Source organism: Pyxicephalus adspersus, chromosome 4 (assembly GCF_032062135.1).
Source record: "Pyxicephalus adspersus chromosome 4, UCB_Pads_2.0, whole genome shotgun sequence".
Taxonomy (NCBI): domain Eukaryota; kingdom Metazoa; phylum Chordata; class Amphibia; order Anura; family Pyxicephalidae; genus Pyxicephalus; species Pyxicephalus adspersus.
The window spans coordinates 6,601,148-6,625,057 of NC_092861.1; the positions used below are offsets into that span (position 1 = coordinate 6,601,148).

At 42.8% G+C, this 23,910-nt stretch overlaps 2 protein-coding genes across 2 annotated transcripts in view; both read right to left on the reverse strand.

The window, feature by feature from the left end:
* Positions 1-13,683, reverse strand: part of RAB10 (RAB10, member RAS oncogene family) — a gene marked incomplete in the record, with an annotated part of 44,278 nt that extends 30,595 nt beyond the window's left edge. The window contains 1 exon segment of the mRNA XM_072407281.1: positions 13,328-13,683. Coding sequence (XP_072263382.1) covers positions 13,328-13,454 — 127 coding nt within the window.
* Positions 13,684-18,246: 4,563 nt separating this feature from the next.
* Positions 18,247-23,910, reverse strand: part of LOC140329395 (uncharacterized) — a 6,889-nt gene continuing 1,225 nt past the window's right edge. The window contains exons 2-6 of the mRNA XM_072409640.1: positions 23,004-23,903; positions 20,905-22,950; positions 20,055-20,210; positions 19,067-19,145; positions 18,247-18,566 (exon numbers count right to left, since the gene is read on the reverse strand). Of these exons, the coding sequence (XP_072265741.1) occupies positions 18,500-18,566; positions 19,067-19,145; positions 20,055-20,210; positions 20,905-22,950; positions 23,004-23,903 (3,248 nt within the window). The 3' untranslated portion in view covers positions 18,247-18,499. The remainder of the gene's footprint in view (positions 18,567-19,066; positions 19,146-20,054; positions 20,211-20,904; positions 22,951-23,003; positions 23,904-23,910) is intronic.

Here is a 23,910-nt window from a genome sequence, read left to right on the forward strand (position 1 = left end):
TGAAGATGTTTCCAGCAGAAGAGTGATGACCATAAAGTTTGGTGTAGTGACCTTGCTATTAGTGTGCTGAGGGTGGCCCTAGACGAAGCTCTTCTATGAACTTCACATTCCTTGGAAGTTTGGAGTTCAGTATTAAGCTCCTGTTCTGTAGTTCACAATTACAATTTATTTAGAGAGGCAGCGAGGTATAAACTCCCCAAAATCCTTGTGATATGAACAACGAGCAGTCATGGCTGTGGTTTTCCAGCCACATGTACTGCCAGGCCCAACACAGATGTGGTTGCTCTGTGTACAGGATAATCAGAAAGTATAAATACCGTGTCTCGTTTTCGATGACACATGCTGGAAATCCATGGAGTGAACTCATACATAAAAGACCAAAACTACAAGTCTGAACAAGGAGGAGATAGCTATAATTATCAAGTCTTACATGTGCAGAGGACGCTGTGTTCTCACCAAACAAATATCCCCATTCAGTGCCACTAAAGATCAACAGGAGAAACCTGAAGACAAAATTATTAAAAAGAAAAAAAATCTATTTCATGCCTTTTTTTTCCAACCCCTCACACACTACACGACCGCTCCCCTTTAAGGGCAGTGACACTTGACAAATTATTAGTTGAATGCCTACAAAGACAAGAGTGGCTGCTGCTATATACAGGAGAGGTGACAGCACACATACCCACAATGCAACGATGACACCAATCCTCATCCACCACATGAAAGGTAAGGTACAGTGATCACCTGACTCTCCCGCAATCTGTAAATAGATCCCGAACAGTGATCACCTGACTCTCCTTGAAGCTGTAAGTTTGGATCCAGGGATCAAATGATTCGCCTCAAATCTCAAACTCAAGTGTCACTGTGATCACATGAATTTCATCCAATCAGTATGCAGATTTCGATTACATACAGTTATCATCGGTCTCTTCTTTAACCAGTATAAAAAAATTAAAAAAAAAACTGGTTCCCCAACTTTCCCCCCTTTCCGTGTAAATCTCTCATGCAATGTGTGTTAAGATCCCATGCAGTGATCCCCTAACACTCCTCCAATCTACATACATCTCATACTACGATTACTTTCCTTGTATCATTTCACTGGGTAAGCTGTGCTGGTTTCCTGGGCCACCAACTTCTCTTTTCCCCTATTGTGGTCCCTGGATTTAGCCCGGTCCTTTTAATAAAAACCTCACCTCCACACATTAGAAATATGTTGTGCTGTGCCACCAAAAAGCACCATGTGCAGCCTGGTGCATCCGTCGGCCAAGGATTATTAGGACTCGGCTACTCTTTGATTTTTCTGGTTTCTTGGCGTCACTCCAAGAAGAGGCTCCAATGCCTGCAGAGATTTATCATATCACGTAACAACAACACGACAAAGCCTTGTGGTGCCTCGTGCAGCAAACTTCACACTAGGGGCCCGAGGACCTGTCTGGAGAGACACGTGAGAGGTGATGGGGTCCATAGGCTACCTAAATGTCTCCAATATATATCAGAGGAAGTCATGTATGCAGCCTGAGCGGGACAAGTGTTATCATACATGTGACAGCAGGCAGAACAGCAATGGCAGACCGCGGCTCAATCTGTGCTCTGATCAGATATGAACAAGCCATTCAGAAGATAAAAAAGGGGACAGGAATCTTTTCCAGCTATCTGGGCATGGGAAGAGCTGCCTAGAGATCATTTTAGTTGCTCGTAATTTTACTAATACACATCCTTTTATTCCAAGGTCAATGCTGCTGAAGTCTTGCAGCCTTTATTGTCTGCTTCCTGTCTATATGCAAGCTGCATAGCATCAACACAAGTGAGAACAGCCGGACTGTACCTGCTCTGTGTGTAGTACTGTAGGAGCAACTTAAGATGAGAAGCTTATTTAAAAATGAATGCAAACCCAAGATTTTTTTTTTGTCTATTAGCTACATTAGGTTGTGCAAGATACAAGATGCCTGCAGTCACTAAAAGGATTCCCTAAATCACCAACATCACAAGGATTGGATGAGTCCAAGGAGCAGCCAGTAAGTAGACAACTATATTTCAAGGTTTAGATCCAATCAAAAGGCACAACATCTCACACTTTTTTTTTTTTTTTTTTTTTTAACATACCATGATCCTGCACTTTTTGCTATGGGATCAGCAATCTCCTCAGCAATTCGTCTCGTGCCAACTCCAGAGCCGTGCCAATGGCCATTGTTTTCTCTAACAGGAAGCCAGGCAGGAATCAAATGCAGCCAATGCTGGCTGCAGTAGTGGCCAACTGTGCCCTGAAAAACCTTCTTGTTATGAAGTAGAAATAGGGTCACAATGGCGTTTGTTTGTCACCATATCACTTGGACCCGAGCCTACAAGTGTTCCTGCTGACAAATTATATAGGCATGGTCCAGCAGTAGGTAGCCAACACTGTCAGTAACACCAGCCGAGTCTGCCATGAAGGCATCGCATCTCCTGTTATGGGGTCACTTGTGCCCTCAGACTTGGCGTACGTGAAAATATTACACAAGATTTTCTACCACTGCTATCATCCGGAAGCTGATCCAGAGCAATACCGTGCAACCAATGATGCCTGTAATGCCTGCTTGACCTGGGGGTTGTTCTTGTTATGTTGATGAAAATGGGGTCACAAATGTGCCCGCACCCGACATTGACTACACGTCCGTGCCGACTCATTCCCAGGGATGGTTTACCTTCTCTCCCTATTTTGCAACCAATCTAAAGCAACGAATGCTGAAGAAAATTCCTGCAGAAAGAAAGTCTGGAAGCGATCAGCAGCACCAAGACTGGAAAAGAGCTACAAAGCAGGCATTTTATTAAATACAAATTACTTTTTCAATACACAGTTCTTAACAAGTTAATTGTCATCCGGTTAAGGTTCAGATCTCGATTAATTATTCATAGGTGAAATGATGAATTTTTAATTTCAAAGCATCCACTGAAGACGGGAAGCGATTTTACGGTATAAAGAAAAAGTGTAAATAAAATATAGAAAAGCCATGAGGTTCTGGGTGCACAAGCGACTTGACTCCAGGGATATTTCCAGCCTCACAAAGTACACAGCAAGGTCAGATTCTACGGAGCAGCAGGGTGAAGTGGTTGTGCCTTCACTTAGCAGGTTGACGTCACAGGATTGGAAGTGAAAGCATTCCGGAAGTGGGATTTACAACCAGTCACACTAACCCCATTGCTGGTTACAGAGAGCCACGAGATCCAACCTGCAGATCAGTGCTGGTGTATTCTGCAAGCAGAGACAAGTGCATGTTAAAGTGCCTCGGGCACAACTTGGCTCAAGCAGCCCTTTGTGTGCGCCTTGCCAAGTCTGTTCTTCCAGCCAGCCAGGCATTCAGTTCTATGCAACCAAAGAATCGATGTCCGCCTGCCAGAACTGGCCAGAGATTTTTGCTTTAATCGATCGGCTTTTGGGCAATTTTCTGAAGCTCAAATAAGGATGAGGAAGGGGGAAATCTTATTTGATTGGTGTAAGGCGTGGCCCAATATCACAAAGGATGTTGCGTGAAATGCATTACAGCTTGGTGCCAAATCATCTCCATGGGGGGGATGAAAGCGGAATGAGCTTTAGGTTTGTTACACGAATGAGAGATTCAGATTTTAAAGCAGCATTTCTCAGGGTTCAAATGCACAACAGCAAAGCACGATACTTTTTAGATTCACAGCTATATAAGTATTGGTGAATCTAAAAGAAATCTAAAAGCACATTCACCTTTATGTATCCAGAGGTGCACAGTTAATACAAGTCGATGGCATTTTAAACATTGCTTAGCTTACAAGCCACCTGTCTGCACTTGCACTGTACAGCAAAGAAAAATAGGACTTCAATGAAGGAGTGCAAATAAGGATTATCAACCTAGCTTAAACTATGTAGGCGATACCTTTGTAGAGAACTGTAACTATTCATCACTCTTTTGTGAATATGCCAAGGCAGTGGAAAAATAAAATTCTAATTTACCTATGAATAATGAACAAAATATGTAAAGTATGTGTCTTCTGTGTTCTAGGTTCTGTCTGCAAACAAGCTGCAGTGTAGATAGAATGGATGTAAACAAAGCAATACTTAGGCTGACCCGGGACTGCCACAAACCACAGGGAAGACGTAAAAGGGTACAGACCGGGCCGTGTGCAGGAACTCTTGCATGCCGCACATCTCCCAACCACCAACTCAATGTTAGTCACGACATTCCCCCTGCATCGCCTTTTTCTGTGTCACACATTTGTCCGAGTTAGTTGACCTCTTCCATAACCCAGGTCTTGTTGCATGACCCAGGGGTAGAGACTACAGAGATTTCATGGGGCATTTTGTCACCTGCTGCTGTTTCTATAAAAGATATATGGGCAGCAGTGCATGCTGTGTGGACTCCAAGCATGAAGGAAGAATTCCATGACTACTTTTTTTTTACAGCATCGCATTCCTTTGGAAGAGTAGTCCAGTGTCAAAATGGAGGCCAGCTGCGCTGCTGCCATCAGATTGAAGGCTTGCACACCCACAGAGGCTTTAGGCACCAGCAAGTGAAAGGCTCCACCCTCCATTGGCCAGGAAACAGCAGTGACTTTCAAAGAATTCAATTCTGAACTTTGCTCTGTTTATCTCGAACACCATCCAAAATTTGATGTGGTTCACTAGCCGAGCCTCGAAGGCTCTCTCAAAACCCTCACACGCAGAGAAATGAAAGACCTTTCCAACATCCTGCTGTGACGAGTCGGCACTAGAATCCCATCCAGGGCTCATAGGAGGAAATTGTTTTAAGTGTGCTTACATTTTAAGCTTTTTCTTTTTTGCAAGATTTGGGAACACAAATTCTACACATGCTTAGACATTTAACACCTTCTGATCATGTCTGCACATAATCTACACCCCCCTTACCCAGCCTCACGTCCTCGTCCCCTTCCTAAAATTCAAAGCCTTTTACTACAGACTTTCAGTAATGAGGGACCATATGAACTTGCACAGGCCTGAGCAGCCAATTACCAAGTATAAATGTCACACAAAGGATGCCATGGCATCAACTCCCTTGCCTATGGGCTGACACCATTTGAACCTGTTGGCTTAGACAAGACCGTTGTAGAAATAAGGCGACGAGGGGGAATCAGCTACGTAATGCAGAGCTTTTAGGTTTCCACAATCAGAAAGGTCCGTATTGCAGAAAGAGGCAGGCAATCTCCTTTCCACAATAATCCTTCCTAACTGCCTGATAGCCTTTTTGGCAGATACCTGAAGTGAAGCTGTGCATACGCATTACCTGCTTTGGTTGCTAGGATACCTCGTAATTTAGCTTCATCTGCGCATGTTTGCAAATAAAAGTACGGGAGTTACATCATACCAGGCCCGGCCAAGATGGCCAAAGATCGTCAGATAAATAAAAAAAAAAAAAAAAAAAAAAAAAAAAAAAAAAAAAGATAGCGGCACCTTGCCAAGGAATGAAAAAAGGCAATTATTGCAGGGTTTAGTTCAGTTTTTAAGACTTCGACGTCCTTCTGAAAATGCTGTTAACCTGACTGTATATAGCCTCAGTAGCAGAAGATCTAAAAAAGCAAAAAGAAATTGCAGTGCACTTTTCTAATTTTTAACAAGCTACTGTTGACAATCGGAACCTAAATCCTTGCTCAGCTTCAACAGAACATTATTTTTGTTCCAATTTCCTCTATTTTTAACCTTTATGAATGGACAATCTGGCTTTCATTAAGCCGATACCATAGCAATAGAACATTTGATGCAGTTTACAGCTATCCCATTCTTACAGAACCCTGTAGAGCAGTGCTTTTCAACCAGGGGTCCTATAGAGGTTGCTAGGGGTTCCTGAGCAATTTAGACCTCTCAGGTCAGTTTAAGTGATACCAATGATCTTTTTCGCTATCTGTAAGGGTGACATTCTTCCCAATGGCAAGCAATGTAAGAGGAATTCTTCCTCCACACTAATATAAGGTGAGCTGTGGATATAGTACTTATAGCCAGGGTTCCCCAAGATATAAAAAGTATTTCAAGGGTCTCACCATGTTGAAAAGTTTGAGAAAGGCTGCTGTAGACAAATCCCCTAAGTATACAGATTGCTAGTACAATTCCGTAAAATGTCACACCACCGATTGAAGCAGTATGGCACGTGTGACCACCCCTTCACCCTAAAGCAGTGCATTGATCTCCTCTTCCACAAGGACTCAAAGTGCCACCAAACAGACAACAAGCATTAAGAAAAGAGGTATTTACTGAAAAACCTGTTGTCTTCACTAAAAAGTTGCTCATTTCTTAAAGAAACCATAGATTTCAAGAAAAAATGTCCCCCTTCCCCATGTGCATAGGACAGATCCCTTTCCACAAATTGAGTGATAATGGCTCTTCAAAGGCACCCCCCATATCTATATATCAGGGATTCTCAACCAGGTTCGTCCAGAGATTTCTAGGGGTTCCTTGAGGAATGAACAGTTTGTTCCTCTCAGGTTAGTTTATGTGACACCAATGATGTTTTTGGCTGAGAGGATGACATTCTTTCCAATGGCCAGGAATGTTAGAAGAATTCTTCTCATTGACCATCACATTAGTGTACTCTATATATAGTAATTATAGAAGGGGCTCCCTGGAAACCTGAAAGCTATTTCATGGGTTCTCCCATGTTAAAAAGTTTAAGAACAACTTCTCCATATCTATCTTACCAGAGTCCCTTCTTTGTTGCAGTCATTGACTATAAACCACAGTTTCAAATATGGAGGAGGGACACTGGGTACACAGCCGACTTCAACATCAACTGTGAGCGGAGCACAGGCATATAAGGGGGTCGGGGTGCAGACGTCATGGGCAAGGTGGCAACATGATTTAGGCATCCGCAAATCTGCGTTTTCAGGCCAAGTTGCACCTCCTGTGCGAACAGAATGAAAATCTGACAACCATAACAAAAGAAATATCCCCGAGTCTTAAGTATCTCCAGATAGAGTACAACACAAGATAGTTCAGCACATATTCATAGCCCAGAAACTTAGAAGACAGCAATGGAGATCAACAATCAGCTACAAAAGGTCTAATGTTAACACGAGATTACTGTGGACACAAGAGTTCACTGATAAGTTAACATACTTAAAGGGAATGTGCAGCAAAAGACTTTACACAGCCATCAGAAATACTTTAGTGAATGAGTGGCCGGGATACACTGGTGATAAGCAGCATGAAAGGCGCAGCACTGACCAGTATGCTGAATAAGCAATCTACGGCTATGAAGGGTTAAGGTTGAACCTAGATAAGCAAATATTGTCAAAGAACAAGAAGGTATATTTAAAATGTATAATTATGCTTTGTGGATTACTTTCAGATCTGTGCTGTTACCCAGCATGAGTTTCTTGTATTACAGACTGGTCGGTGCTGCTCTCTCTCCTTGTGCAGGGCGACTGGGTCTTGTATCCGCCCCCTTCCTGCAGTTTCCTGTAGGAGGTCTATGGTGGGTGTGGCCTGTGGAGTCCCTCCCACAGGCTAAGAACAGTAATAATGGCATTGATACTTATATAAGTAATAACTGGGCTTGCAATGGAATTTGGTGCACACAAATTGGGTTTAATTCCTTTGAAGCCACGGATAATTATGACGCAATTGTGGGGTTATTGTCCCATAACGTGAAGAATATTACCCTTCAAGGCTGCTTACACAAGACAGATATTCGTGGCCCTAGACGAAATGTTGTGTTCATTCCTCAGACATGTGTATAACGTCTCGATGCCGTACCATCAAACTGCCACAGCAGATCAATGAACGACATTCGGGAACAACCGCTATGCATGTCAATAAAGTAGAGCACAGCGGGGTGCTGCTCGCTTGTCCTCCTCCCATCCAACAGAAACAGAATCAGTGCTGTGTGTAAAGCACTCGTTTTATCAGTCACTGAATCGATCATTTCCAGCGACAAAAATACTACATGTGTACAAGTGATACAAGTGATATCCCTTCACCTCTTCTGGTTGTGGTAACACCAGCCACAACTCAGAATTTAGCCCTTTTACGTAGAACTTTTAGAGAATGATAAAGCTATAATATTTTTGGGCTTCTCAAACCCCAATGTTATGAGGTTCAGCTTTAGTCATTAAGGATAGGAGATACACCTTTCCATATCTCCGGAAACTGGCAAATAAAACCAGCTGAAAAAATTAAATAAATATCCAGGCCTGTACAATAACATGCAGTATAATATAAGCAGCCGCACTGCAAAGGTTTTAAATCAGGACTGTAAACATTTCGGAAATCTGGGCATTGCTTGCCAAACAGACACAGCTACGCTAAGACTGCAGCAAATGTTGGGGATTTCCCTTATTCCAGGACCTCTGACTATAAGTCTCAACACATCATGAGAACGCCAGGAGATTGCCAGCTCTTTATACAATCAGGAGATTGAAGAGACAATGACTGCAAAGGCAAACTATTAAGGCCTGGTGGCATATGCTTGGATCCAGACCAGCGCCTTTTATTTAGAGGTCCAGAGCTTTATACTTTCTTTAAAGTAGCATTATGATCCTACAACCCCTAATTATATATATATATATATATATATATATATATATATATATATATATATATATATATATATATACATACACACACGATGGAATGGCAACAATTCTGCACTGCTCCGGAATACAGAGCAGAGTTGCTACCTACATGGATACCGGCACTTTGGTGGGATGAATAAATGTTGCAGAAGATGTGGGCACCACAAATGCCGATTTACAAGTCTGTAGCTTGTCAAACATCTGGATCTATCTATCTTCCCACACTTTGCTGAAGTGACAACATTGCCTTTGCTGATGAAATCCTCCAAATGTGAGCTGCAGTCACCAATGTCAGCGTTCCACAGAATTTTTTTAAGCTGGGTGGGAAGAAGTTGTAGGAGGGTAGCAGCCCCTGTATTATGGCCCAACTCTTCAGTACCCATCCAAAAACAGCCGGGTGGTTACTGAAAAGTGCAGGGTGGTGCTTCAATCTAAAAAGAGCTGGGGAGAACACTGATGAAGATTTTTCTTATTTCTCTTTACTGTAAGAGGCTTAGCTATTACATACCTGGATTTGGGACTTCTGACTATCAAACAGTGTTGAACTCAGAAATTCTTTTAAGCTAGGTGGGACGACATTTTAGGTGGGTGGCAGCCCCTGTATTGTGACCCAGCTCATCAGCAACCACCCTAAAACAGCTGGGTGATCACTGATAAGTGCCGGTTGGTCCACCCAGCTAAAAAGGGCTGGGGAGAACACTGATAAAGGAGCATTTAATCTGACCTCCGTATATAAATAAAAAAAAAAAAAGACAAATAAACCAAATAGGATTGAGGACATTCACAAGGGTGCATTATATGGCACAAATTCGCTGCCATTTATTGTAGATAAAATATCAATGTTCTACTTCACAAATACACCCGTAACCACAGTCCACCTCTCAACACTTAGCAAACTGCCGATGGGTAACATGAATGGGCCTTGAATGTATTTAATCAAATTTAACAAATACTTGAACCTGAGTTGGTATTATGTGGTTCTCTCCCTCCTGCACATGCTGCTAACCGGGGGCCTACTCATAGCCCCTTTGTCCAACCTAGGGGCCTATGCTGGGGGAATTGGGAATTAAGCATTGATTTGTAAATGGGCTGAAATAGCTAGGACATATTGCAGTCTGGTGTACAAAATTCATAGTTTGGCTGCCTCCTGATGCATGTTATCCGTCACACCTTTACCTATATTAACAATCTGACCATTTCCTGTGTCTGGTCTGCTGCGTGACCATCTGTAGTGCCTCTGCAGCAATACCAATCCTATGTGGGACCCCTTGTATATGTCAGAGGCTGCACAGGAGACCCTCTATATCCATTATGTTGATCAGCGTAAAATGGACACATTGATTAGCTGGTTGGCCCAATCCCAAGATTGGCACAACAGAACTTTGAATCCATCAGCAGGTAAAACAGCGGACAAATTTTATTCGGACGTTTGCAGCTTCACCTGGTCTTTGGCTCCTCCATGCAGTGATAGACTTTGTGGTCCAACCCTGGCATCATTCATTTATATGGACTTCAAGTGACCACACGAGGACGCCATGATTCCTGCTTCCCAATACGAATAGATAGGGGAAGGGTGAGAAAAAGTGTAGGAAATGTCTAATATTGAAGGAAAGGCTGGAGGTTTGGAGCGGGGTAACACAGGAGAATGCTGTATAGGGGCTGAAGAACAGTACTAGATCAGGTAGGCAACACTCGGGGGGGTGGGGGGGGGGGGCAATACAATAGCTACCACGGCAGTGTTCAACCCGGAATTTATTTTAGGCTCGGTGGGAAAAAATTGGAGGAGGGTGGCAGCCCCTGTATTGTGAACATATTATTAGTAACCACCTAAAAACAGAGTGGTTACTGAAAAGTGCCGGGTGGTGCGCCCAGCTAAAAGGGCTGGGGAGAACACTGTACCATCGGCCTTAAGGGCATACAGGCCCGCTCAAACTTAAGTGTCCCAATTTTGTTGGTCCTCCATACAAAGTAGCAACCCTTTGCTGCTCGTCGTTTTCTTTTTGTGATTTGAGTGTATCATAAAAGTGATCCTTATGTTGCATAAACTTCACTCTCCTCTATACCTGCATAGTCCAAGGTCCTAATAAAGGTTGTCTCCTCAATAATTTAGCTGAAAATACAGCAGCAAAAAAATATTGACTGGTCCGTTCTGAGCAGAGGTAGACAGGTGTAGAATAAAGGTGAGGTTCCCAAGTCATTCCGCCTGCAGGGAAGAGCACTGCTTAGTCACCCAAACACGTAGGTTGTAGAATATCAGCATTACCAGGCAGGCGTGGGCCTGACTTCTTTAGAAAGTTCCAAGATACCAGAAAGTTTGCAGTCTACCATGCCCGTCTGCCTTCCATATCTGCAGTTCAACCGTCAAAATTAGGCGAGTACCGGCCTCACAATATTCCCAGGCAGGTGCCTCTCGTCAGACAATCAGCAACCTTGAGAGCATCGTAATTCACGCACTGCTAAAAGTAAACAGGATTTGGCTAGGAGGATTCCTCCCCAAATGTCAATGTAGCCTTGTAGCATTCCTTACAAAGAATTCTGCCCCCACCTTAACTTTCCTAAAGCTGCACCTGGGTATAAGAACTTCAGTTTGGATCTCAGGTGAAAGATTCTGGTGCAGGTGTTAATTCTTTGAGTTGTGGGTGACATGTTGAGCCATGATGAGGCAGAAGAATCAAACTCCCTGCTTTGCTTAGAGACAACGATTTGTTATGAAATGGGGAACAATTAAACAAATTCACCAAATATCGAAGTCCTGACATGTCAACCTATGGAGATTCCCAATAGGCTGAATAGGTCCAGTATCCCTCTCAAATTATTTTAAGCAGTAGGTGAGTGGTGGCCCCTGTATTGCGACCCACCCGGCTGTTTTTGGATGCATTACTGAAAAGAGCCGGGTGGTGCGCCCGGTTAGAAGAGGCTGGGGAGAACACTGAAGTCCGTATACATGAAAAGTGACAGCATTCACCCATTAAAAAGATATATACATATGAATGGGAAGTTGCCTATTGCAGATATGCCTACATGGGGGTGAACGTTGAACCCCACCCATTGTTGAAGACACCAACATATGGATGTAGTTAGCACTTTCCTGTTGTAGATGAAAGCTACAAGCCTCTATTACTGAGACATTCACATGGGAAAAAGAAACCCCCGACTGAAGAGACACCAACATTGAGATGGAAGTAGACCAATGAGTAAGAAAGTACTATTCCCCCAATTGTGAAGATTCCGACATTATGGATGAATGTAGTGCCCCCCCCCCATTGTAGGAATTGGAGTACTACGTCCCAGTTACCAACGTGTAGATGAAGCAGAACTTCCATACTGAGGAGTCATCGCTACCCATTAGTGATTTGAAGTTTGTCTATCCCAATGGTGAAGAATCCTTCCCAAAAGTATTTGGGCCAGCACATCAAAATGAAAGTGAGGTTGTATACAGTGACCTCCCCCATACAGAAGAAGGTGTACCCTAATAAAAGTAAATGGGGCATCACCAATAATAAAGATAACATTATATAAAGTACCATCACCCAAAAAAAAAAATGGTAGCAGGGTTCCAATTTTTTGCCTGGAATGTTGGGTACCAATAGTGGTTTGTACCAAACTGATGAGAAAATGGTAGCCAATACCACAACCAATATATAGCATATATACAGCAATACTAAACACCAAGTCCTATATAGATGGTAGGGACACACTGGAGGGAGGAGATGAGGGTATTACACATGGAACCCCTATAAAAGATCATTACCCCACACCACGAATATTGGTGGTAGGATGTTAGTAATAGTTGACATGAAGGTGGTATTAGACGGTGACCCCCCCAATATTTAAAGATGGCATGGCCCAAAACTATAGTGGAGTGTTGGCACAAAATCCCCCCACCCCCATTTACAATGGTATCTCCCACCTCATTGGATATAGGTGGTATGGTCTTACATATAGTGGAGATGAAGGTGGTATTACAGAGGACCCCCGTCTATATTTATTGGTATTCCCTTCTACCTCCAAAGATATATGTAGTATGTCCGTCCATTCATATGGTGGAGATGAAGATGGTGTTAAACATTATCATTAAACAATGATGATAATCGCCTCCCCTTTAGATGTAATTGGTTGGGTCTTAAAAACGATGAAGGGAGGTGTTAGGGTCTCACTTATGGTGAAAGTTGAGGTATACTTTGACATTTCTATATATTTAACAATACCCCTAACACCATTGGTATAATACGGATGGGTCTCGCTGATGGTAGATATGAAGGTTGCATTACCGAGCCCCCCCACAATATATATAATAGTATCTCCCTCCATGGGCCTCACACAGACCCCCCCTCCCTATATAATGGTTTCTTCTTCCCTCATGGATTCAGGGTCTCACACATCTCCCCCTCCCCCCCATATATAATGGTATCTCCCTTGATGGTATCAGGGAGGTCTCACCCCCCCATATTTATATATTGGTATCTCCCTTGATGGATTCAGGGGTCTCATAACCCCCCAATATATATAATGGTATCTCCCTTGATGGACTGGGGGGGGGGGGTGTCACACATTCCCTTCCCCCTAGAGATACATCATGGTATCTCCCTTGATGGATTCAGAGATCTCACACATCCCCCCCATAGATATATAATGGTATCTAACTTGATGGATTCAGAGGTCTCACACATCCCCCCCATAGATATATACATCCCCCCCTATAGATACATAATGGTATTTCCCTTGATAAATTTAGAGGTCTCACACATCCCCCCTATAGATATATAATGGTATCTCCCTTGATGGCCTCCGGTGGTCTTACCGATGGTGGAGATGAAGGTGGTATTGAAGGCATCATCCGAGAAGCGGAAGAGGACGCAGGTCTTGCCCACCCCCGAGTCCCCGATGAGCAGCAGTTTGAAGAGCAGGTCGTATGTCTTTTTCGCCATGGGCCCGCCGCTGTATCACACTCCCTCCTCCTGGGACCGCCGCTGGGCGGGAGGGGGGCTCCTCATACACGGGGCCTCCCCTGCACCGGGTTGTCGGCTACTCGTAGCGTTGGACTCCGGCTCGGCTCTCCTCCCTGCTTGTCTGTGTGACTGACTCCTCCTTCCTGGGCCTCACCGCCGGGAGAAAACTCCGGACAAATGACAGCCCCTCCCCCTCACAGCGCCAACACCACCGGCGCGAGCACGCGGAACACGCCCCGACCTCAGAGCGAGCACGTACGGACGTCTCAGGAGCGCGCCACAAAATATTTTTTTTGTGTTCAACAAACTTTATTGCTAAATTAATTGACAGACAAGCAAGGATAATGCAATAGCCATGAGTAGCCAATCAAATAATCTAATTGCCTTCCTTCTCTTCTACAAGGGTGAAAGGTTGGCATGCCATTGGTGGAGGGGAAAAGGGGGCGGAGCCTTCTTTATTTCACAGTCAGCTGATCTCCATATCTATTTTATAGTTAGTTTAAATCCGAATCATTTATTAGTTGGCATTGAAATGTTGTTGTCACATTAGCAAGATGTAGGTGTTGCTCTTTGGGTAAAAAAGTGTATGGATGTTTACAAAGCTCAATAGCTCGAGTTAAAATTTCACCACATGGCAACTGAACATGTGACTCTCCTGTCCCTCTTTTATCCAAGGGGAGGAAGGAGTCTGATAGGAAACCATTTCTTCTTAGGAAAACCCTAATGCTTTGTGTCACCGTTCTTGCTCACACTGCGGGGTCACAGTTAGAGCATTCCATCCAAAATGGCCACTGAAGCCCACAAATGCAGACATTTGGTAAATACAATGACACTGTTGATCACCCCCTTCTAATACAAATCATGCGCTCCATTGGTATCTGTGACACTGCTCTCTCTTGGTTTGCTTCCTATCTGTCTGACCGCTCCTTTCAAGCACTTTCACCTACGCAACATCTCCAAAATCCGCCCCTACCTGTCCCCTGAGACCACCAAACTCCTTGACAAGTTTTTTCTACATTTTTTCTGTATGTGTCACCTAATAAACACACCTGACTCCGCCCCCAGCTCCTGACCCAGAATCACACCTGACCCCTGGTACCTGACAATGACCTCTGACCCCAAGCTCCTGACAGCTGACATTCATTGCCTGGCAATGGCTGACGCCTCACCCCCAACACCTGACTCCGCCCCCACTCCTGACTGACACTTGACTCCGCCCCTTGTTACCAGACTCCGCCCCAACGCCTCACTGACACTTGAACCCCAGCCCCTGGACTCCGCCCCCACTTCTGACACCTGACCGACCCCCTGCTACCAGTATACCCCAACTCCTCACTGACAAATGACTCCGCACCCTGAACCCAGCTCAGCCCAGCACTGGCTGACGCCTGACTCCGCCCCCACTCCTGACGCCTGACTCCGCCCCCTGCCCCTGACACAGAATGACACCGGACACTCAGCGCCTGACGTTCAGGCTGGATCAATTATTAGTGGGGGACAATTCCCAGTCACGTTCTCTAACGGAACAGCCACTATGTAATGTATACAAAATGTATACTTGTCCAGCCCACATTGTTACCTATCTAGTTTACCATAGAAACTTCACTCATCACCCCCTTTTGTCCGACAAGTCTCCCCATACACACGCCTCTATCCCCTTCACCCCCATCACCACATGGTACATTCCGCCGCGTCTGGTGATTGGGGAACGATCAAACAAGAGGGCAAAGAAATGATGAGAATGTTCAGCTGGGTAAAGGGATCAAATTCATCTTCTTGCTTTCCATGCCTGCAACAAGCACACGTTTGCTTTAGGTATATCAGAACCGGGTGGATAAAAATGGTACCTCCCAGTTATATGACGTGTTGGTTTTCCAAGAGAAAAGCCAACATGGACCCTGATCTTCCCTTCTTAATCCCCCACACATAGGGCCTCATTTATTAAAGCACTCCAAGACTGGAGAGCATAGACTATCATGGCAAAACCTTGGGAATGCAGCAAACCTGGAATTGATCTGCTCCGAGAAAAAAAACATTTGCCAAAAAATCTATTTAGGTTTGCTGGATCGGCCAGGTTCTCCCATGATAGTCTTTAGTGTCCTTGATCAGACCCAGTGTCTAGATCCCCCACCACTCAACATACGGTCCTGTCTATTGCCATGACAGGACATAGTCAATATCCACCTGTGCTGGTAGGACTGGAACCTCACCAGTTGCTTCATCTAACACACACGCCATTTTTATTCTCTATTCTTGTTAACGTGATGGAATAATCCTTCTTGTTGAAAGATTTCCGGCACATTTCCCATCATCTCCTGATCATGATTATCGAGGCCTCGTACAGGAAGCATGGCTCGTCTTTACTGACCCATCTATGGCCAAATTTGGGGTCAGGTTAATGAGGATTATGCAAAGCATCTCATTAGTGGTTCTCCAAGCATTTCTTGGCTTCTAATGAGAGAGAATCGCTAATTGGTGTGGGAACCATAAGCCAGTCTTTGTGCCATCAATGAAGGACATTGTGCAGTAGATTGATGGAATTTATCATTCAGGAGGAGAGAAACATTGGATTTTCTATATAGAGATCTGCAAACTCTACTTCATGTGTGACAACTGTAACCAAATCAATAACAATCCTCTGAGCAATAAGGTTGTCACCTGGCTTGTAAAAATGGCCTACCACACTAAATGGTTAGTGTTTTAAACCACAGGAGCTGTTTCCATGTTTCAGGGGGCAGAGCAAATTTATAGATAAAAGTTTCTTTTTTTAGACTTTTTTTGTTCTTGTACTTTAAAAAAAGGGACGCATGAGTCCCCATATGTGCATGTGCAGAGACAGGTTCTCTCATAAGGCAATATACATTTACAAATGCCAGCTGACATCTTAGTCCAGGAAGTTGGTAACCCTGAGTGATACCTAAAGAAGGAAGGTGATGTCCTTCTGGATGAAGGCATGATTAATGGGGGAATATTAACTCTGAGAGATATAATAAACTCCTGGAAGTGTTAAGCTACGTACACACTTCCAATAATTATCGTTGGTAAACGAACGACGAACGATCCTGCACGATATCTGCGAACGATCGTATAGCACCGGTCCTGCACATAGAGATAACGACACGATCGTTCGCAGATATTGTACACACAATAGATGTGATCGTTTGAACGATACAGGAAGTGATGTGCACCACAGGAAGTGAGCGAACATTCGTTCATCGCGCATGCTCAGACCATGAACGATCACTGAACGACCGTACACACGATAGATGGTAAACGATCGTCGTCCAATCCGATCCGCCGGTCCGGTCGTTCATTTCCAGCGACTATTCTCGTTCGTCGGCGTTGTTGGTTACTTTTTTTACGAACGATTTTTGACCAATCGTTCGTTCGTCGTTCATTTCCAACGATAAAAATTGGAAGTCTGTACGCAGCTTAACACTTACACATTTCCAGGGCCAAATGTGAAAAAATCAATGCAAAACTTAGTTTATTATAATTTGCAGTACAAAGTAACAATTGCTGCATATTGTATACAATGTAATACAACTTCTACAATGAACATTATCAGAATCATTTAACGAGGACATCTAGTGGTGAAAAGGAGGAATAGCATCCCCTTCATTTTCAATGACCACATTTTTGTATTCCTGTAATCAGGAATGGCTTCATACAAAATGAAGCCCAATACAAATATAAAGTGGCGCCCCAAAATGCTCAGCATTCCAGCTCCTACCATTCTGTCAATTGTGACCCTAGAGAAAGCAGACTCACCCCTCTGTTCCAGTGCATATTCCAAAATTTGTCTTGACTTGCAGAGACTTTTCTTTTCCATACCTCCCTGATGTCCCCGATTAGGATGGATTGATCCTCTCCATAGTTACCAGGTGTCCCTGATTTGTAGGACCTGTCCCTCTTCATACACCTGAACTGCCTAGGATTTGGAGGGACTGTCCCTCTTCACACTGTTGCTGAATTAATGGGACTGTCAACTTTATACCTCCCAACTGTCCCTGCTGTCCCTCTCCATACCTCCTAACTGTCCCTGATTTGGAGGGGCTGTCCTTTTTAATACATCCCAGCTGTCCCTAATTTGGAGGGACTGTCTCTATTCATTTATCCTTCATTTTGTATATATATACAAATTGTATATTGTATTGTATATATATACCTCCATAAAATAATTCCTCCTTTTATGAAAACAAAACAGCTTTTATTTCTTGTAGGCTTCTTACCTCGATTTATTTTCAGATCAGTCTGAGATTTCAATTAGACATATGCTTCCATAAATTTGTGTGTCCTGTTAGATAACCAAGGCTAACGGGAGATTCAAAGTGATGTAGTGTGATTTAAACTGCCAACTATTTAATAATAAACAGTTGTCATTTAATAATTAATGGATTTTTAGTTGAAATTAATATTTTTTTTCTATTTTGTTAGCCGCTCTGCTACAATTCCTGATATTATAATAGATAGATAAAGCATGAAATTATTCGTGTTCTACTTATTAGTACATCAATAGATATTTTGGTGAATTTAACTTTTTTACCCACCCCATCATACTCCTCTGTGTTCCACCCGCAGTCCTTATGTACTCCAGGGATAGGTGCTTGGCATTTTTCAGGATGGGTTTTCACTAGGTATTACTTTAATGACTTAAAAATAAATGACAATACCCAGAGTTTATGATTTTCTTTTTTTTTTAGAATGTTGGGTCATTGTTTAATATTCATCTATAATATAATAATGGACAGACACACAGACATATGTTAGGTATTGAGCGGGTCTATTGATAAAGCAGGGAATTTGACATTCACCAAATACATTCCTGTGGAGGAACTTTTTAATTGCTTTCACGGGCAGAAATTGATTCTCCATCACAGACTGCTAGGTGAATGTAAGCTTCACTGCTTTTGAAATACACCCTTATGGTGTTTATTTGTTGTTGAATCATTTACACCCAATCATATTGTGGATAACAATGGGAAGATCAGAATGGAAGTGGTTAAGTTTGCTTCGTTTGGTATTTAGGGTTTGCATCCAGCTACATATTGGTTGTGTTTCTTCCCTCTGCAACGTTTGTTCCAACCCGTCCTGCAAGAGAAGAAAATTAATCAATGGTGGAAAAAGGAGGAAATGATTATTCTTTATATCACCCACCTTCTTTCATTGCTCAGTACCAAATCCCAAATAATTGGAGGAGAAGCACTTAGGTATACAACTTTGATTCAGAATCACTTTTTACACAGGTAAGTCCACTATGTTTGTGCCTTAAACCCACTGCTTCTTTTTTTCAGTAGGAGCAGCTTTTTTGTCAGTAGGTAATAGGCCCGCTTTACCTGGATGTTAGAAATTAGCCAGTGGTATGTTGAATCTGTCCTTCTTCTCGTACAAAACTGTTGTACTACTGGCTAATCTAACAAAGGAATGGCATATCTCAAAGTCCTCTTTTGGGCCCTTCTAAGCCTGCTGGTCAAAAACTAAATGGGAGCAATTCTCATTTCTATGTAACAAAAAGCAGTACTGGGTAAGTTCGTCATGTATGTGGGGCCCCAGTACAGAGCTTACATTTTTATATTATATTTATGTCTTACCATGCATTCAAATTTTTCATATTTTTCACAATCTTCTTCAGACATTCAATGTCATCTTTGATATTGTCATCGAGAAGTTCTAGAGAAGAAATATAGATGGAAAAAAATGGAAATGTATTTTACACTAAATGACTTTGTGTCTGGGTTAAAAAATTAAAAACACCAAGACCTTCTACAGAAATGTTTTATACCCAACTGGTCTTTTGATTTATGTTATATCCTTAACATTTTTCATGTGTCTGCTAACCCCTAAATCACTTCTGGGCCCCATTTGTAGGAACTGGTTAGAGGAACCACAGCAAGCTGCTGTTTTGCAGGATTGTGAAGATTGGAGTAAGGAATAGTGGAACAGGTGAGTATGAAGCCCCTTCTTTTGCAGCAAGTCCACCATATTGCTAATGTTGTGAAGTTTATGGGATCAGCAGCTATACAGGACACCATAAACCTTTACGTTATAATCCATGGTCTCAAATGTAAGTCAAAGAGCTTCACCTAACTTCAGAATGGTGGGAGGTTAACCACATCCTCCCAACTTGAACAGATTGTACATGAAGGCACCAAGTTCCAAAAGTTAGCAAGGAGGTGCACAGTTTTGCAGGTATTTCTGCAAAAAACCACAAGGAGCTGCACATTGCCACTGCCTATAGCTCCTAATTCCAAAACAGACACCCCCCGCTCCTATCTGTTCCAGACTGTACTGTGGTGGAATAGGAAGCCCCATCTTTTTAGAGAGTCTGGGCTCCATAAGAAAACTAACCAAACTATGACCATTGGTTGCCAAAACTCCCTGGTTTCGGTCCAGGGTACATAACCTGATTTTAGAGGGACCACAACCTAAGCCTGGGTGAATTATACCTGCCATCCAGGACCCACCCATGGAGTTCTGTAAAATTTAATGAATGTTTTCTTCTCAGACAGTGTAGGAAATGGGAAATTGGAATGCAAAAAGAAATAGGAAAAAGACCTACACACAGACATATTTACTTACTAGAACAAGACATTTTGCAAAGATTTTTAGAAGGAGCCTTTCCATCTTTGCAATGTTGGTTGCTGTTCAATTGACATATACCGAAACTCTGGCTTTTCTTGAGTTTCTTTTTTAGCCTGGTATTGTAGTTGCTCACTTGCCTAAAAAAACACATCCCTTCCAAAAAAAAAACAAAAGAAGTAAATTGAAATATACCATATAACAAAGATATCATAAATTCAGCATACCATTCATTCATCAAACCATTAGTCCATTTCTCCTTCCATCTTTCTCACCTCCATCCACCCACTCAACCTTCATATACAATACCCCAAGTGTCACCAGGATTTTGCTTCTAACTAAGGACGGACAAGTTAAAAAAAATGTTTTTCCACAATTTTGGCAATAAAGTGAGAGTAAAAGATATTCTGTAGTCCTCAGAGATAGCTGAGAACATTGATCTAGGGTGACAGCACTGCTCTTTTATAGACCGTGCAGTGCTGATTAACTTATCCTCGGTGACAACAAGTCTATAGGTATTATTTGAGGGAGACAATATTAAGAGCTAGTGTAGCTTAAATGTTTTTAGTCTACTTAAATCTACCCAAAGGTGTGAAAATAAATCCTCCTGACCATTCTAATAGTTCTTTACCTCTGACAGAGTTTTTTTAGTTTGCTTAAAGGAATACATTTTTATTCAAATTGACAACATGGAAGAAAGTGCTCAACCAAACATTTTCCTCCTCAGTCTTTCATTAAAAAAGATGCTTAGAATATGTTTCCATGTATAGTTAGCATAACTCCAAGCTCATTTGTGGGTACTGATAGAACCTATTTTGTTGTATACAATATTTTTATTATGGACACTTACAGCTAGCTGCACTAATTTTCCCATGTCCATCCAGTTTTTCACTTTTAACAATTCGAAGTATCCTACAACGCTTCTCTTCCCTTTGCAAGGGTGTCTGGATGCTTGTGAACATTTGTAACGAGTTATTGTTGTGTTGAAATGTAACATGCCGGTCATTCTGTGTGATTGGTAGATTGTTTCCGGAGGCCTTTTGTGTTATGTGGCTATTTGATTTTTCTTGATTATTTGTATTATGTGGTGGCCTGGCACTCTTGCCTTTTAAAATGAAAGTTGTTATACTGATAACTTCAGTTGGTCTAACATTTTCAGCTGGTTCATTGTCTCTTGGACCTGGTAAAATATTGCTGGAATATTCTTTTGGCCCACTATGTCCCGGACTTGGTGGCTGAGTGCTGGCATTACCCGCTGCCTCACTTCCTCCTGGACCTGACAGAACATTGTTGGTGCCGTCTGTTGCCCCTTGGTCTCGGTCTCCTGCACTTGGTAGAATAGTGTTGGTTGGTATGGTTGCCTTACTGTCTCTTAAGCCTGTGGTTGATAAAACTGTGCTGGTAGGTTCTTCTGGACCAGGTGGAACAGTAGTTACATTGTCTTTTGGCTCAATGACTCCTAGACCTGGTAGAACAGTGTTAATATCATATGTTGGTCCACTGTCTTCTGGACCTCGTGGAACAGAAGTCATGCTGTTTGTTGTCTTACTTTCCCTTGGAACTGGTAAAACAGTGCTGGTATATTCTTCTGGCTCATTGATTTTTGAACCTGACTGAACTATGGCCATATTGTCTTCTGGCTTACTGTCTCCTGGACTTGGTGATGCGGTGCTGGTATATTCTTTTGCTTCCATGTCTTCAGGAACTGGTGAAACTAAGCTAGTATATTCTGCTGCTTCACTGTCTTCTGCACCTGGTGGAACATTAGTTACGATTTCTTCATCCTTACTGTCTCCTGAATCTGGAGCAACAGTGCTGGTATAGTCTGCTGGCCTATTGTTCTCTGAACCTGGTTGAAGAGTGGCCATATTGTTTTTTGGCCCATTGTCTCCCTTACCTGGCAAAACAGTGTTATTATATTCTTTTGGCTCCATGTCATTTGAAACGGTGACTATATATTCTGCTTCTTCACTGTCTTCTGCACCTGGTGGACCATTAGGCACATTTTCTTCTTGCTTAATGCCTCCTGAATCTGGAAGAACAGTGCTGGTATATTCTGCTGGCTCGTTCTCTGAACTTTTTGGAACAGTGGCCAAATTTTCTTCTGACTCTCTGTCTTCTTGACTTGGCACAACAGTGCTCATATATTCTGCTGGCTCATTATTTTCTAAAGCTGGCTGAACAGTGGCCATGTTGTCTTCTGGCTTACTGTCTCCTGGACCTGGCAGAATAGTGCTGGAATTTTCTTTTGGCTCCCTGTCTTCAGGAACCGGTGAAACAGTGATTGTATATTCTGCTGTTTCACCGTCTTCTGCACCTGGTGGACCATTAGTCACATTTTCTTCTTGCTTACCGTCTCCCGAATTTGGAGGAACAGTGCTGGTATAGTCTGCTGGCCTATTGTTCTCTGAACCTGGCAGAACAGTGGCCATATTGTCTTCTGGCTTACTGGCTCCTGGACCTGGCAAAAGAGTGTTATCATATTCTTTTGGCTCCATGTCATGTGAAACTGTGACAAAATATTCTGCCATTTCACTGCCTTCTGCATCTAGTGGAGATTTAGTCACATTTTCTTCTTGCTTACTGTCTCCTGAAACTTGAAGAGTAGTGCTCATATAATCTGCTGGCTCATTGTACTCTGAAGCTGGCTGAACAGTGGCCATATTGTCTTGTGGCTCATTGTCTCCTTGACTTGGCACAACAGTGCTCATATATTCTGCTGGCTCATTATTTTCTGAACCTTGTTGAACAGTGGCCATATTGTCTTCTGGCTTACTGTCTCCTGGACCTGGCAGAATAGTGGAATTTTCTTTTGGCTCCCTGTCTTCAGGAACCGGTGAAACAGTGACTGTATATTCTGTTGTTTCACTGTCTTCTGCACCTGGTGGTCTGCTGGCTCATTGTTCTCTAAACTTGGTGGAACAGTGGCCATATTGTCTTCTGGCTTACTGTCTCCTGGACCTGGCAGAATAGTGCTGGAATTTTCTTTTGGCTCCCTGTCTTCAGGAGCCGGTGAAACAGTGACTGTATATTCTGCTGTTTCACTGCCTTCTGCACCTGGTGGACCATTAGTCACATTTTCTTTTTGCTTACTGTCTGCTGAATCTGGAAGAACAGTGCTGGTATAATCTGCTGGCTCGTTCTCTGAACTTTGTGGAACAGTGGCCATATTTTCTTCTGACTCTCTGTCTCCTTGACTTGGCACAACAGTGCTAGTATTTTCTGCTGGCTCATTATTTTCTGAACCTTGTTGAACAGTGGCCATATTGTCTTCTGGCTTACGGTCTCCTGGACCTGGCAGAATAGTGCTCGAATTTTCTTTTGGCTCCCTGTCTTCTTGAACTGGATTAACAGTGACTGTATATTCTGCTGTTTCACTGTCTTCTGCACCTGGTTTAATATTAGTCACATTTTCTTCTTGCTTAATGCCTCCTGAATCTGGAGGAACTGTACTGGTATAATCTGCTGGCTCATTGTTCTCTGATCCTGGTTGAACAGTGGCCATATTGTCTTCTGGCTTTTTGTTTCCTTGACCTGGCAGAAAAGTGCTGGAATTTGCTTTTGGCTCCCTGTCTTCTTGAACTGGTGTAACAGTGACCGTATATTCAGCTGATTCATTGTCTTCTACGCCTGGTGAAAATTTAGGTATATTTTCTTCTTGTTTACTGTCTCTGGAATCTAGAGGAACGGTATTGGTATAATCTGTTGGCTCATTGTTTTCTGAACCTTGTTGAACAGTGGCCATATTGTCTTCTGGCTTTCTGGCTCCTGGACCTGGCAGCATAGTGCTGGAATTTTCTTTTGGCTCCCTGTCTTCTTGAACTGGTGTAACAGTGACTGTATATTCTGCTGTTTC